Here is a 16,589-nt window from a genome sequence, read left to right on the forward strand (position 1 = left end):
CCATCTTGGAGCCAAAACGGTAGGAGAGAACTGAGTTCTCCAAGTGCCCTCTGACCCCCACATGTGTACTGCAGCACGTGCACATCTCCATGCACAGATGCCATTGCCCAGCTTCACACCATACACCCGGTTCCACTAGGCATGTCCCTCAGATCCCTCAACCCAACAATTCTGGAACTGCTCAGGAGCCCCCAAACATCCCCCAGAGCTGTCCTGCACTTCATTTAGCAAAGGTCCTCCATCCAAGAGCTACATAAGCAAGTCCTGTTGACCCTTCCGTCTCACCTTCTGCACCACCCTCTAAGGCCCTAACATTTGAGCAATGTCTCCATTCTCACTGTCATTTTTAATCATCTTAATTTACATATTTCTCAGCCTTTTTCTATCTGGCAATCTATATAGTCATAAGAAAATTAAGAGTGCACCAGCTTAAACTGCTCAATATCTTCCTATTACATTTCAGATAAAAGCCAAACTTGGGCTGCCATGCAAAGCCCAGAACCCTAGTCCCCCAATTAGAGCCCTCCTCAGGACCCATCATTGCGGTCCACATGGCCCTCATCAACAAGGCCCATCATCGTGAGCCACATAGCCCTCTTCAAAAGGACCCAGCATCATGGTCCACATGACCCATCACCATGGTCACTGCTCTGAGCACAATAGAGCTCCTGAAAGTCTTCTTCACACAGGGACTGCTCCCTCCTGGGGGACTCTGAAACTCCCCTCCCCTCACATCTTGTCTACCTAACCGTTGCTGCCCTTCAGCTTTTGCTAAAGTATTGAAAGGCTCTTCTCAATTCCCTAATCCAAACTCAATTATTCTAAGACCATAGCATGCTCTTCACTTTTAACCACAGTAACCAAGGTTTTGCTTGCTTACATGCATCTTCTACACTGCACTACAAGTTCTACTGAGCTAGAGAACGGCTGCATTCATTACATGAGCAACACTTAATACAAAGATGTGAAACCGCCACAACCGTGGATATTTCTGTGAAATTCTTCTCTGGGTCCCTCCTGTCCTCCCTTGGGAACATTAACTTAAGTCACTGGGTAGCCACAGACAACTTCAGCAAGGAAGATACTTAAACTGATTGTTTCCATACTGACTTCATTGAAAAATTAAATGTACATATGCTACTAGTTCCCTATAAAATTAGCACTGAGGAGCAGTTAATATTCAAACAATATTCACTCACTCCAAACAGTTAATGCTGAGAAAACTACTGAGTTACGTCTCCAGGATTCTAATTACGAGCAGTTAATATTCAAACAATATTCACTCACTCCAAACAGTTAATGCTGAGAAAACTACTAAGTTACGTCTCCAGGATTCTAATTACCTACAGACCACACCAGTAAGTCTCACCACACTCTCCAGCCGTTCCTATTCAGCCCAGGTGACCTCGAGATTAATTCATTCAGCACACCATCAGGGTCTAGCTTGACATACCTCTTCAAGGTCATTCTGTACACTAAACATGTAGGTGGAAAAATAACCATCATGGAGAACCAGCTTTGTGAGCACAGCGTGTGCACATGCTTGCAATCCCCGCACTTTGGGAGGGGTGGGCAAGAGTTCAAAATGAACCTCCGCTACACAGCACGCTTTGAGGCTAGCCAGGACTACATGAGACCCTGTTCCAAAAACACAAAACTGAACAAACAAGAATTCTTCCCACTTTCAAATGCGCTACACCAGCATCCAAACCCTTCTTCTGAAAGCACAGATGAACAACAAATAGTCCTACCTTTTAATAAAAACTTAAAGACTACATCTGTGCTTGACAAGTGGAGGATGTTTCAAGATAACATTGGCATATGACTCTGCCTCATCTTAAAGCCAAAAGCCAGGATAGTTCAACTCCTGAAACTGCATCAATTCTGAGAAAACGCACGAAAACGCCTCACTATGGTATCAGCCACTCTGAGCAGAAACTGAGAAGGGCGAAAGTTACAAGCATTTTCAAGGCATATACATGCTTAACTAAAAAAGACAATACTACAGAATGCTTTCCAGAGGAAACTATGCCAACAGTTTAGTACAGATTAAAGTATACCCCTGAAAATGCTTTCATTGTCAATGTGGTATACGAACCCAAGCACATGTATGTATGACAATAGTTGACCATCATTTCAGGATTCTATATCTGTCAATTTGCCTACATGCTAAAATTTACTTTAATCCCCAAATCACACTATTCACGGCATTCTAAGGGTGAAGCGCTGCCTCCCTGGACTTGCCTGTCTTTGACCCTTCCAAAGTGCTCTTCCCTCTACCTCCCCTGATGACTGTAATGTCACCTTTTCTCATTTGCTTTAGAGTGGTGGTTTCTGTGTTTAAAATGGTTCCTAGGCAAAGTGAAGTCTAGAGTTCACACGTTCAAGGAAGGCTATGATTTTCTTACAAAGAAATCCTGTGATAGATAATTTTCATTTTGGCCTGAGTTTGAGATAATGACATTCTAATGAAACACTAATATACACTAAATAAGGTGTCTTTAATCACAAATACACATAGGACAAGACACATAAATCAGCCAACAAATAAACGTCGTGAACCAAGGCTTAAATGGTATATCTAACCTGTCACTTCCCCTGGAAATAATGACCCAATATTTGCTGAGCCCATGTTCATTCCGACTTTTGAATACAACTAATTACACAGAGAAAGACAGAGACTGGTTCATTGAAGACAAGGGGTCTCTCTAAATGGAACAGCTCTTCATACACACCTCAGACAACAGGCAAGTCTGTGGATTACCAATTAAATCACCCTGAAATGCAAACCAACCTTGTGCTTAAACACCTTGCCTAAGCTGCAGGATCACTAAGAGTAAAATAAGAATTATTTCAGTTGTGTATTCTAGAAAGGGAAGACCTGTATCCGGAAAGAAAGTCTAGGTGGGAGCCATAATGTACAGACAGGAAATCCCATCGTTCCTGAGAGTTTCTTCAACCTTTGTTTCCACCTACCACTTGATCACACATTAAAACTAAATAAGTAAGAAGGTATTTTGAGGGTTTTGTGTTCCTTGTTTTGGGGACAGGGTCTCTCTTGGTAACCTTGATGTCCTGGAACTTGTTAGGTAGACCCAGAGATCCACCTGTCTGGGATTAAAGGAGACCATCACCAGGTCCTAAAATCAATGAAATAAATCTTCATGAGGCAGAAATCGAAAGGTAAAGTGCTTGCCAAACAGTCATCAGGACCTGAGTTCAAATCCCCAGCATCCATGTAAGAGCTGAGCACTGGGGTCTTCTGTAACCCCAATGCTGGCAGGAGAGGAAGGCAGACGGGCTGCTGGAGCTCAAGGGGTAGCCAGTCTAGCCAAATACATGGCTCCCACGTCTCAAAAACTAAGGTGGAAAGCAACTGAGGAAGACACTTGATACTACTCCACACACAAGTGTACAGACATATGCATACAGACACAGACACACGAACAGGTACACATGAAAAACTGACAAACACATTCAGCAAAAGTTAATGGAAGCCATGCTTGTTAATAACAACTTGTGGGAAAGCACAGCACTGACCGGCTGAAGCAAAAGAATGGAATATTCAAGGCTTTCCTAGTAACTCGCTCCAGGTCTCAAAAATGTAAAAGGTAAAAAGACTGGTAATATGGCCCTGCCTTCAATCTCTACTATCACACACACACACACACCACAAACAAACACTACAACAGTGATTATCAGTGCTTTGCTACCAAGTGTGTGGTAAGACAGGACATGTTAAAATTTACAGTCTATTAGTGATACGTTAGTACTGTCACAATACTAAATAAAAGACTAAACCTGGAACTCAGTGAGGAGGGATAGCACTATTCAAGCTACACTTCAGTGAACTACTAAACAACTGGACGGTGAGTGTGGGAGTTATAGCCACCAACGCTCAACACCTACACCCCAACTTAACCAACACCTGAAATGCACCAGGCATCAAGAGCTAGCAAAGTTGGCACTGCAGCCAAGCTATCAAAGCCACTCACAGACACGCTCTGGAAATCCGGCAATCCCTTCCCTCCCCTGCACTACGGCTCAGAAAGGGACTCCTGAGCAAGTGCTTGCACACAATGACACACATCCCTGATAATGTTAAGTTTGCTTTTCCTTTATTTTATAGACCTGAAGCCCTTAGCTTTTTATGGCACTGATTTCCTATTGTTCGTGGAATTTCAAAAATACAAGTGGAATCTGTCTTGTTTTCAAACCATGTCAACATCTAACCAGCAAATCAGAACATCAAAACGTCTCCCTACAGTCTCTTTTTCTTAGCTTTATTTTTTTAAAATCATTTGCTTATCAACGAGAACTACTTCTCATGGATTTTTCAACGTATTAATATCTTGCTTTCAAAACTTCAAAGTCAATGTAATAAGATGTAATAAGAAATCAGAAAGTATTTTCTACAAGCAAATTGCACCAGAAATACAAAACTAAAGCCTAGCACTTTTTTAAACATGGAATAAACTTCCTTTTGTACCTAGACTTTTACCTGCTGCCATAGCCTCTATCAGACAATGAGAGAGCCACCAAAAACCTCACACGGGAAAGTTAAACTGCTCGCCGTTTAAAGTACTAATAAAATGACACACTGGGCGGACAAAAACAGGACCTTGTCCCCGGGAGAAGATACTACACAACACAGATAAACGCACTTCAAGTTTACTCCCACCCACCCCCGCCCCAAGCAACCACTTAACTGAATTCGGAGAGACGATGCCAACACACATACCCATTATCTGTGCGCACACACACAACCAGATACACACGGGCTTGGGAGTCCTGTTTTGTTTGGGATTTTGAGCAGCAACAAACCCCAAACAAACCGCAGCGGCTGCGGGATCCACTGCCCTGCGCGTCGGGGAGGCTGGGACCCAAGAGCAAGGCAGGACAGCCGCCAGAGCCACAGCTGGCAGAGCAGTGTCCCAGCAGTGCTCCATCTGACCCTCACTAATGAGTCACGGGTCCAATCATGACACCACATCACTTACTGGGACGTCTTCTATTTCTTCTCTCGCGCCAGTAAGAACAGAAAACGATTTCAAACTCCCGAGACAGACAGACAACCGTGCCCGCAACGGGGCCGCCAGCGGTTTCGTGCCCGAGCCACTCATCTAGCCGCCGGGCTGGCCCCTCAGCCACCGCCACACCCCGGGCCTCCCTCACCTGCCTCCCGCAGCGCCCGTCGCCCGTACCTTCGGCCAGCGTCTCCTCCAGGGTGACCTGATAGCGGCCGACGGTGAACACCCGGACCCCCATGGACGAGCTTGCGAAGCCGCCGCCGAGCCCGGCTCCCGCGGCCCCGCCAGCCGCCGCCCCTCCGCCGCTGCCCTCCGACTTGGGCATCCGAGAGAACTTCTTCATGGTCCCGCCGGCGCGCTGGAGGGCACCAGGAGGGCACAAGGGCGCGCGCGACGGCGAGAGACCGGACCCGCGCCACACGGAGCGCGGCGGGGCGCGGCCGACCGTCTGTGAGGGGTCGCCGCCCTTCCTCCGCGCTCAGGAATGAAAGAGCTAGCGACGGTGCACAGCGGCTCGCCCGCCTCACATTCCGCGCGTCCCGAGCGCTCAGCCCCGGCCGCCCGCCCGCTCGCTCGCTCGCCGGCTCGCCCGCTGCAGCGGCCCCGGCGCCCGCAGAGCGCGGCGGGGAGGGCGGGGCCGGGGCGGGGCCGGGGCGGGGCCTGGCGCGCGGGGCGCGAGCCGCCGGGGAGGAGGGAGGGGCCGGCCGAGGTGGGCGTGGCGGCCGAGCCTCGCGGCCTGCGCACCCAGGAGACCGCAGCCCGCCCGCGCCCGCTCCCACCGACGCCGCCCGCCTCTTGCGGCAGTTGGGAGGGGGTGCGGCGCCGGTGCCAACCTCTGGCAGAGCCGGGCGCCTCGCGCAGGCGCGCTGCTCGCGCCGCCGGAAGTGACGGTTCCGGCCCGTGTCACGTGGAAGAGAAACGGGGTGTGGGGGGGGCATCACGGTGGGGGCTGGGGATAGCAGTGGAGTCCGGGGTCCCCGTGGTAACGGGAGGTGCTTCTAGCGCGGCTCGGCGGCTCCGGGAGGGATGCTGGGCGTCGCTCTGGGGTCTTAAATGCCGCCAGGAGCTTGACCCACTCGGGAAAGATCCCCGCTTGGAGTCGCAGCCCGATTTCCAGACTCTCTCCCTAGAGAATCGGTGTTCCGGGCGCCCCGAGCGTGGGCGGAAGAGCGACGCGGAGCTCGCAGGTTCCCGTAAGGCGACTTGCAAAGCCCAGGTGTCCTCGCACTGTAGCGGATGTTTGCTCTCGGAAGCGTTCTGCGGTTTAAGCATCACTTAGGAGAGCGCTTTAAAAAGCCCTCTGTGTGCCTTGTGGGAGCCGTGCGCTCGCGTTCAGGACAGGTATTAGATCATTTTTAAAGATCGTTAATCGCTATAGCCTGGGAAAACTTCATCCAGTCGCCCAAGGGCACGCAGCTGACCGGGGGCATTGAAATTCTTATCTACTCGCTTTCGGCCATTCTGAAAAAGTAGATTAGGATCAGATCCTTAGAATCCTAGAATCCGGCAGGTTTGGGACAGTTGAGAAGCCGCAGTTTCTGGTCCCAGGCTAACAAAAAGATTGGCCTATCTGAAAAAGAATGCCGCATTGCTTCACTTTCATAAACTGCAGGAGTCTCATGCCTGCGAGGCGGGCATGTGGACAGAAGGCGTTGGGGAGTGGAACGGATGGCAAAATATAGAGAACGTGGAAAGAGAAGGGGATTCTCGCTCAGGCCCGCTTTCTGGTGGTTTCACTTTGTAGAGGTGGAGTCACATGTAGCCTGAGCTGGCCTGGAACTCACTGCACAAGTCGGTCTTGAACTTGTGATTGTCTTTTCTCCGCCACTGTGCCCCCAAGTACTGGGATTATGACCATGTGTCACTACCAGGCCTCCATTGTTTATATAGTAGAAAGCAGGTTTCTTGCAGTGAAACAAGAACACCATGAGCTCGAGACCAGCCTGGAGTGTGCGGCAAGATCCTTTTTACTGAAGAAGAAGAAAAAAAAAAAGTAATTGTGTTAAAAAGTTCCAATTTTTTAAATCAGAAATCTAGATTTGTTTTTTCCACATCGAATATATTATTTCTCCAGTTTTCTCAAATATTTGCCAGGTAGTGTTTCCAGACTCCCTAGCATACGAGTGAAAGTAGATGAATATGATACAATGCCCAGCTATATTTCTTTTATCTTACTTTTAATGAGATACAGGCAGAGGCAGTAGGGAATGTGACTAAGCAGAAGACTTTCCGCTTATAGTCCTCAGTTCTTCTCTGCTATTTGAAGAGGAGCCGTTTCTCCAACGCTCAAGCACTGCCCCAGATTTAGGCATTTCTGCTGCATAACCCACTAAACTGACATTCTTCATCCAAAGACCTGACCTTTAAAGAACATTCCAGCTCAGTGGAAGTCAGATTATATGTCAGATGATTGATGGGCTGTGGCACTTGGGAGTTTCCATTTAGAAATGAGCTGGCCATGTTCCTAACTGAGGAGTCACCGAAGTTGCACTCCTGCGACAGTCATGGTTTTCAGGCAGAATGCAGGAGAAATTTAGTCATTCCATGCAATCCAGAACTGGATTTTCAGCTCAACAAGCAGTTTGGGTCTCATAGAACTTAACCTCATCAGAGCACTAGAATAAAATCTGCAATCATGGTGCCGTCATTGTTTTGATGAGGAAAATCATTTCCTCGAACACACATAGCTTGACTTCGGAACTGGAAAGTTAATGTTTAGGACCTTGCTAAAAACTGAGGACACCACCAAAGCATCCGTTGAGTTGTCAGCAAATACAAATACGAAATTTCAATGTCCTCTCATTGTTATTCTGTAACAGTCAATACATATGTTGTTTTGAAAATACCCGCATTACTAATACCAAATATGCCAAACACTTATAAATACTTTTAGCCCAAAACAAAACAAAGAAATTTTGATACATATTGTCAGGCAGCTCTCCTAGTAAATTTGTGAGTTAAAAGTGTCTCTTTCTAAACCAATTTCTAATCACAATTGATGTGGCAACATGACAAACTGAAATCAGGAAAGACTTTTGAGAGTTCTAGTCTTTTAGCTTTTGTGCAGAAATTTTATGAGCACATTAATTTCTCAATCGTATACATTACTTTTATTGACTTAAAGTAGGTATACATTTTAATAATTTATTTACTGGATCATACAGTTCAGAAATATAGTAAAACATTTTCTTGATCTGGTAATAGGTAACAGAAGGAAAAAAACTGCATGAACCCCATTGTTTGGGACCAGCCAGGACAACAGGGCCAAAACCTCCCTCTCTCTCTCTCTCTCTCTCTCTCTCTCTCTCTCTCTCTCTCTCTCCCGGGTTTCTGTGTAGCTTTGGAGCCTATCCTGAAACTAGAACTCACAGAGATCTGCCTGCCTCTGCCCCCTGAGTGCTGGGATTAAAAGTGTGTGCTGCCACCGCCCAGCTCAAAACTATTAAAAAAGTAAAAACATGGACGTGCGTAGGTGACTTGGTCAACATGATGCTTGCAGTACACACATGCAAACTTGTGTTTGGCTCCAGCATCCGAATCAAAATTCAACCATGGCATTAGGTGTCTGTAACCCCGGTGCTGGAGAGTCAGAGATGGTAGGATCCACAGCCCTAGGTCCAGCTAGCCTAACCTAATCAGTTTGCTCCAGATATAGTAAGATTCCTATCCCCAGAGGTGGCGGATGGTTGAGGATACCTCACCATCATTGCCTCTGGACTCCACACTAGGGAGGCAAGCATCTGGCCGACTCATGAATAGAGAGCCCTTGCTTAGCTTCTTGTGCAAATGATAGAACCCTGCCTACCATTTGAAAAGACCTGAGTTTGACCTGCACCATTAAAAAAAAAAAAGTTAATTTAAAAGTTGAGCCAAATTCAGTGTCTAAAATGCTCTTGGGTTAAACTTGTGGGATGCACTAGTAGATAGTCGTCAAAACAAATTTAAAATGCTCTCACATGGCCTGAAAGTTCTACAAATACGGAAGTTAAATTCCAAGGCCCAAAGCAAACTTCTCATCAACGTATAATGCCTAACATATATTTCCTGTTTTAGGATTAGGTTATTAAAATCTGGTTTATAAGAAGATGGTTTACATTTTGTCTTGTAATGTTTTATGTTCCAATTTAGAATGCTTACTTAATTAGGTACATACCATTTTCTGTGTAAATTCGTGGTGTTTGCGTGTGACAGAGCACAAGACTAAGAGGTTTCTCCCAACATAACCAGTGACATTGCTTAGCCTAGCTATAAGGTGAGACTTTCACCCTGGCTGTTTTCATTGCTATTGTTGGGGTTTGAAGGCAAGAGATGTGGGTGCAGCCTACAATCCATACTCTCAGGAAGCTGAAGCAGGAGAATTACTTGAACTCAGGGTGTAGAATCATCCTAAGTAACAAAAATAATCCGGGCTGGGACGAATGCTCAGTCCGTAAAGTGGGTGTCCCACAGACATGATGATATGAATTCAGATCCCCAGAACTCATGCAAGAAGCTGGACTGGTAATGTAAGTCTGTAACCCCAGCCCTGGTGGGATGGAGGCAGGCGGGGCCCTGAAGGCTTCTGTTCACCCAGCATAACTGAATCAAGCTTCATGTTCACTGAGAGAGCTTGTCTCAGAAATAAAAAGTGGAGACCGGCAAGATGGCTCCATGGGTAAAGGTACTTGCTTGTAAACCTGACCACCTGAGGTCAGTCTCTGCAATCTACATGCTACGAAGGGTGAGCCAGGGGTTGGAGAGATGGCTCAGAGGTTAAGAGCATTGCCTGCTCTTCCAGAGGTCCTGAGTTCAATTCCCAGCAACCACATGGTGGCTCATAACCATCTGTAATGGGATCTGGTGCCCTCTTCTGGCCTGCAGACATACACACAGACAGAATATTGTATACATAATAAATAAATATTAAAAAAAAAAAAAGAGTGAGCCAGTTCCTATAAATTGTCCTCTGAGCACACACACATGCTCCTAATACGTAAATGTTTGAAAATATTTTTTAACTAAAAGGTGAGCCATTGAGATGGCTCAGTACAAGCCTGGTGACATAAACATTTATATACTACTAAAAGATTAATCTGATAGGAAGCTTTCAGCTATCCAGGTGCTCATGAGATTTAATAGGAAAAATGACACAGTGGCATTCTGATGGGAAATGTGTTTCTGCAACAGAGCTTCACCTGTGTCCTGACCTGCTCACCACTCGAGCTGGCAGAGAGAACATGGGAGAGCAGGGCCTACACATGAGACAGACTAAAGCCTCATGCGACAGCCAACGTTATCAGATATTCGGGCAATTTATAATATGAGGAAGACACATGAGTAACAACAGCTTAAACTCACTCCAGTCTGCCACACCTGGGAGGAGCATGAAAACACATTCCAAGAAAAAGTCTATGTTTTGAAGACACCGAGGTCACAAGATTCATGTCTTGTTTTCTTGGAGTTTTCTCACAAGTTCTCAGAATTCCCTTCACATGACTCTGTTCTTGAGCTATGTCCCGACACTGACCGTGCTATTTTTGGGACATTTGGAAGAGAGTAGTTTTTTTTTTCAATGATTGCTTTATGTGTATAGATGTTTTGCCTACATGTGTGTCTGAGCAGCATCTGCATGCCTGGTGCCCAGGGGCCAGAAAAGGACACAGGATTCTCCTGGAACTGGGATTATTCATAGCTGTGAGCAGTCAGGTGGGTGCTGAGCATCGAACCCTGTTCCTCTGGAAGAGTGCTAGTAAACACGGAGCCATCTCACCAGTCCCATTGCCAGTTTTTAAGAACAATTTTAAGGGATCAGAAGCTTCACCCCACATGCCTGATTGGGTAGTGGTTGGAAAGGTCTGCCACAGTGCTGTGTGCACCTGGCATAACTCCTAGGGAGGCACATGCCCTAATCTGGGTGTGGCCTCAAAGCTGCCCTTCTCATCAGTAGACCTGCTTCTTCCTGAGGCTGAGGTAGTACACTGCTGACATCCCAGAGCTACTCTAAAGTGATTTGTGTTCAGTAACTCTACAGAGTTACTGACTTCAGGACAATGCTACAAGGTAGATTCTGTTATTGCCTATAGTACGCAAATGAGAAAGCTGATACACAAGCCATTCGGCCAGAGGCCTCAGGGCCGTGTGACTTGTAACAGGCTTCAAAATGGGCCCATCTGACTATGCACTTGCTCCTGACCATATGCAGACTCCTTGAAAACAAAATAGGTAACATTGTAACATTTCTGTTACTCCTTTTGCTGCATTTTGAGACATTTTAAGGTAAGATACCTCCTACTCTGGCCACACCAGTGTCCTGCCACAGCAAGTGAGATTATTTTTAGTTTCTCATTAGCTAGATGCTTATTTAGCAAATACTTGCTGCATATCTTCAATGGCTGATTATGTTGAATAATCTAGATTCAGATTTCAGGGTCTGCATTCAACACAAGAGTGCACAGAACCATGTAATAGAGATGGGCAGGTTGGCCTGTAAGGATGGATTAGTACACGATGACACACACTTAGAAAACTGGAACTCAGGTCTGAGGCAAGAGGACAGAAAGGAAGAGAGGGATAGGGAGAGAGGAAGCTTCTCCTGGCTTGGGAAACAATTAAGCTCTTCCTGTGGAAAAATGTTGAATCCTGTCCCCCTGTCCCGGAGGCTCTACACATTCATGGACTCACACAGATAGCCACGCAAAGCCGCTCGATTGACTGACACCAAATTCAGCTTTTGCTTCAGTCCTTTCCAGAATCCACCCCTTACTGTCACCAAGCTTCTGGCCACTGTTGTTATGACTTTACGGGTATGAACCATTTTTTAGGTGGTGAGCAAAGTGATCCACAATAAGAACCCCACAGTGTGTCAGGTGTCTCAGGAGGTGGCCACAGGTGGAGCTCACTGTCTAGAAAGTGGGTGCCATGTATAAGACCCATGGATTCAATACCCAGCACTGAATAGAAAAGACTGGGAGTTTGGGCAGGGAGAGAGGATGAAGAAAAACAGCTTCCGCCTGCTCGCGTGGTTTGCTTCACACTCTATATACGTTACTTCCTTAACCCTCTGACAAAGGGTGTCACTCGGCTGCCCCCAGCTTTCGGCAGCTTCACTCCAGCCTTGAGTCACTTTCATTTCTTCCCAGGCTGTTTCAGGGTCCAGGGTTTTTTTCTTTTTTACTTTTTTTTATTACTTAAAAAAATACCGATACAAATTCCCACTTCCTCCCCTCCTCTCACTCCCCTCCCACTCCCTCCACAGACCCTCTCACCCCATCCCCCTCCAATCCTAAGAGAGGGCAATGCACCCTGCCCTGTGGCAAGTCCAAGGCCCTCTCCATTACATCCAGGTTGAGCAAGGTATACATCCAAAGAGAACAGGATCCCATGAAGCCAGTACATGCAGTAGAGACAAATCCCAGTGTCACTATCAGTGGCCCCTCAGTCTGCCCCAATTGTCAGCCACATTCAGAGGGACTAGTTTGATCCCATGCTCGTTCACTCCCAGTCCAGTTGGAGTTGGTGAGCTCCCATTAGCTCAGGCACACTGTCTCAGTGGGTGACCCCCTCATAGTCTTGACTTCCTTGCTCATACTCTCACTCCTTCCGTTCTTCAACTGGACCTTGGGAGCTCAGTCCAGTGCTCTGATGCTGGTCTCTGCCTCTGTTTCCATCTGTTGTTGGATGTAGGTTCTATGGTGATATTTAAGATAATCATCAGTCCGACTATAGGGGAAGGCCAGTTCAAGCACCCTCTCCTCTATTGCTTAGGGTCCCAGCTGGGGTCATCCTTGTGGATTCGTGGGAATTTTCAGGGTCCAGTGTTCACTCAGGCTAAGCATTGTGTTTCAACCCCCTGACTCATTAGGTGACAACATGGAGCTGCAAAGCCACCTCCCCTGTGAGTATTTCTTGACCTCGGCCACCTCCCTGTTCCAGGTTAGAATATACTGGGTTCAATATTTGTACTTTCTACCAGACTTCAGACCACCAGAACTACTCTTGGCACTTCATGACAAGGCTTCCCTTACATGTCTGTCTCCTTCCAGTGTGTCTTCTGCTAAGGCTTTCTTCAGGGAAAGGACTGGGCCACATCATTTCTTGGAAACCCAGAGCCAAGCAGCATACCTAACACAAGGTGGTCATTGAACAAGTGAATGACTTGGCCAAAGGTCTAGTAAGTGGTAAAATTGGCGTTAGGGAAGAGTAGAGGCCGGGTTCAGATCTCAGATCTGTCTGTGACTCCAAGTTTAGCCTATCTGCACCTGAATTTTGGGCATCTTTGTGATGCCCAAATAAACACCCCTCACCCAGTGGTGGCAGTTAACTTTTTGTGTTTTGTTTTCTGACTTGGCTTTTTTAGGGTGGCCCTGCATTATGAATATTAAGTAACGAGTACCAATAACAGTGCTGAGCCTACAGTAGGTGAAGCAACAAACCAACAAACGCACATACAAACAAAAACACGAGGCAGCTCTTCTCTGTTCTACTTGACCCTGATCAAAGTCATACTTGAAATAACAGCAGAAGAAGCCAAACCACCCTACCACATGACCCTTCATTGTTAAGTGTCTCCAGATCTATGTGAGCAGTACCAGTTTGCTGTCATTTTGTGAGTTTATTTTTTCTCCATTTTGGTAGACGTTGAACTGCGTTCGTAGCCGAGGATGAGACAGAGTGGGGGCCGGATGGAGCCCCTTCCTCTGGCCGAATGCGTCTGGGTGTAAACTGTGGTGTTCTTATGCCTGTGCCTTTCTAAGAGACAGACATTCATGTACTGAAGGATACTGGTCATTGCCAACCTGGACAGCTTCCTGGGTTTTTGAGGATGACGTAAGAAATGCAAGAGTTGACAAGGCTAGGAAACTGAGAGGGGATATTCTGGGGGGGCAGGGTGGGGTTCAGCTTAGTTGAAAAAGGATTGGCTTTGCATCTTGAGGGCTCAAATTTAATCCCCTAGACTCACCTAAAAAGCTAGTCCTGGTGGCATATATTTGTAATCCCAGTACTGTGGAGGGGAAGACAGGAGAAACCTCTCCTAATCGGTGAGACTCTGTCCTAAAGCATTCCTGAGAAGGACACTGAAGGCTGATCTCCATTCTCTGTACACATGAACACTCACACATGCCTCAGATGGGAACACCTTCCTATCTGCATTAAAAAGGGAATTATATTCTGATGCTGGAGTGAAAAACATAAGGATGTAAAAATCAGGACCGACCGCTGTAAGCAATATTATCTGCGAGATAAAAATAAGTGAAAAGCTCTGAAACGTGAAGTAAAACTAAAAGCCTGGGGAAGTGATGAAAACCTGGTCCCCACAGCTCAGAAGCCACAGCCTGCATAGAGCCAACTAATTTTCTAAAGCCATCTTTCCCTTGTCACCCAATTTGTTCTTGCTTTTCCCTGGCCCTAAGCATTCATTCCCCCTCCTAACCATGTATTTGACAGGTTCAGCATTCTATCCTGACACACCTTCAAGTCATCTCTCCAGCTTCCCCACATTATAATACAGCATGCCTTAGAATTCCCACAGCCATGCGTCAGCATGCACAGCCCACTGTGCGCATTTTAATTAGATAACGCATGGAAGCAAATAGCTGTCAAGTAGAATATAATTCATGGTTCTTTCTCCACCACTCCCCTCCCTCCCTCCCTCTCCCCTTCTTTCCTCCCTCTTTCCCATTGTCTGTCTCTCTTTCTGTTCAGTGCTGGCATTAAAACCCAGAGTGTCGTGTCTGAATTTAAAGACAGCAGAGCTATCACGACTAGAAGACACTGCCTCGCAGCAGCCATCTACGTCCTCCAGTTTTTCCTTTTCCGCCCCATCTCCTGAGAGGTTCCGTGAGTCTTAGGTGTGAGGGTTGTGTTGTAGATGCCCCAGGCAGAGCTGACACAGCCCACAGTCATCATCCTCTATGTCTAACCACCCGTGAATCTCTCCGGTAGACTTGTCTTCTACACAAAGAAGCTCCTTTGCTGAGAGGTGAGAGCGATGCCCATAGATACATGGGCATAGGGTAAGTATTCAGAGCACAGTTAGGAACTAATACGGATGTGGGATCTGAAATAGTAGGCTCTTCTCTAGGGTCTGTGACCTCTCAGATTTACAATTCCAGGCATGAATTCTCTCCCATGAAGTTACCTTAAGTCCAATGAAATAGCTGTTGGTAACCCCCAATATATAAATGCCACTATCATATGCTTTGGGTATCTTGCTGTCCTGGCCTTTGTGGTCTGCAGGCTTTACAACTGGGTAGGACTCTTTTCCTTTGGTAGCTTGCATCCCACCCTCAGGGAGGAGCTTTCCAAGTCATCTCCAGCTCCAGCTCCTCCAGATCCTTTGAAGTGTGTGGTGTCTTCAGCAGTAGTGTCCTACTTTCGAGTTCTGAGAAAAAAAACTAAGCAATGGTGGTAGCTTATGTTGTTGGAGAGCCTCTCAGATGCCCCCCAACAACTCAAAAAGAGTTGTTCCTTGCCTGGCAATGGAGTTTTTGTTAGATAGTCTATGGCTCCTAGGTGGGAATATTATCACCCAATGTGATATAATCCCATTGAACTATATGTATATCCATATATGTGTATTTTAAGTAGGTTTTAAAATAGTATTTCTCTGTGGCTTTTTCAACACCCTGTGTGTTATCATCTTTCCTTCCTTCCTCCCCCTCATATTACCTTCCTGCCCCCTTTTCAGTAAAGTTCTCCCTGCACCATTTTCCTTTCCCCCTTCGTAATACTTGTATCAGCCCCCCCCCTCTCTCCTTCCCACTTCTCCCCTGGTGCCTTTCTACTTTTCTAGCTCCTGAGGTTACAGATTATATAATCAAATCTAAAGATTCTGAGCTAGCATCCACAAATAAGAGGGATCATATGGTTTTTGTCTTCCTGTATCTGGGTTACACCACTCAGTATATTTTTCACCCATGAAATTCCAACAGTATGTTTGCCTGCGTGAGACCTACATTATAGCTATACCAGTTGACATACCAGCTTGGATAGGGAAATTTCACAACACCCCTCCCTTGCATGAAGAAATTTAAGTAATCATTAGCCACTGAGAGAGGGAAAGTCCATTTCTGCAGGGATGAGCCCCTGCTAGGTTATCTAATCCCATGTGGGTAGCCCATTGGGGTTATAAACAATAATTGCAGAAGAGCTCTAAATTCAATAGGGAGTGGAAGGGACAGAGAGAAGGAGCTGGAAGGGTGGAAATCCTGTCAATACAGTATAGTCATGTACGAAGTTCTCAAAAACTAAAAACTAAAATGCCATTTTAATATTCTGATTTGTATTGTGGATTCAAAGAAAAAAGCAACACATGCATTAGGGAGACAATCAGGGTATAGATAAAGATTGATTTCATTTTACTGTTGGTTAAAGACACAAGAAGAGTACTAACTATAGATGTTTCCCCAGGAATACCCTTGTAAAGTACAACTAGATACCGTGTAAAGTGGGCCTAGTCATTTGCTTTATTATGGTGAAACCAGATCCCTCCTAAGTAGCAATTCTAAGCTAAACTACATGTTGTATCTATTTACCCACTTCTTAAATTGTGCTATGTGCAAATTCCTTCTTATTGAATGT

At 46.2% G+C, this 16,589-nt stretch overlaps 1 protein-coding gene across 2 annotated transcripts in view; it reads right to left on the minus strand.

The window, feature by feature from the left end:
- The window catches only part of Bmp2k (BMP2 inducible kinase), a 99,244-nt gene extending 93,590 nt beyond the window's left edge, over positions 1 to 5,654 (minus strand). For both annotated transcript variants that reach the window (XM_041671608.1, XM_041671607.1), the window contains exon 1: positions 5,205 to 5,654. In XM_041671608.1, coding sequence (XP_041527542.1) covers positions 5,205 to 5,373 — 169 coding nt within the window. In that variant the 5' untranslated portion in view covers positions 5,374 to 5,654. The remainder of the gene's footprint in view (positions 1 to 5,204) is intronic.
- Between the last annotated feature and the right edge of the window lie 10,935 nt (positions 5,655 to 16,589).

This window comes from Microtus oregoni, unplaced genomic scaffold, assembly GCF_018167655.1.
Source record: "Microtus oregoni isolate MIOR12 unplaced genomic scaffold, Mior012 000021F_ref0000039, whole genome shotgun sequence".
NCBI lineage: Eukaryota > Metazoa > Chordata > Mammalia > Rodentia > Cricetidae > Microtus > Microtus oregoni.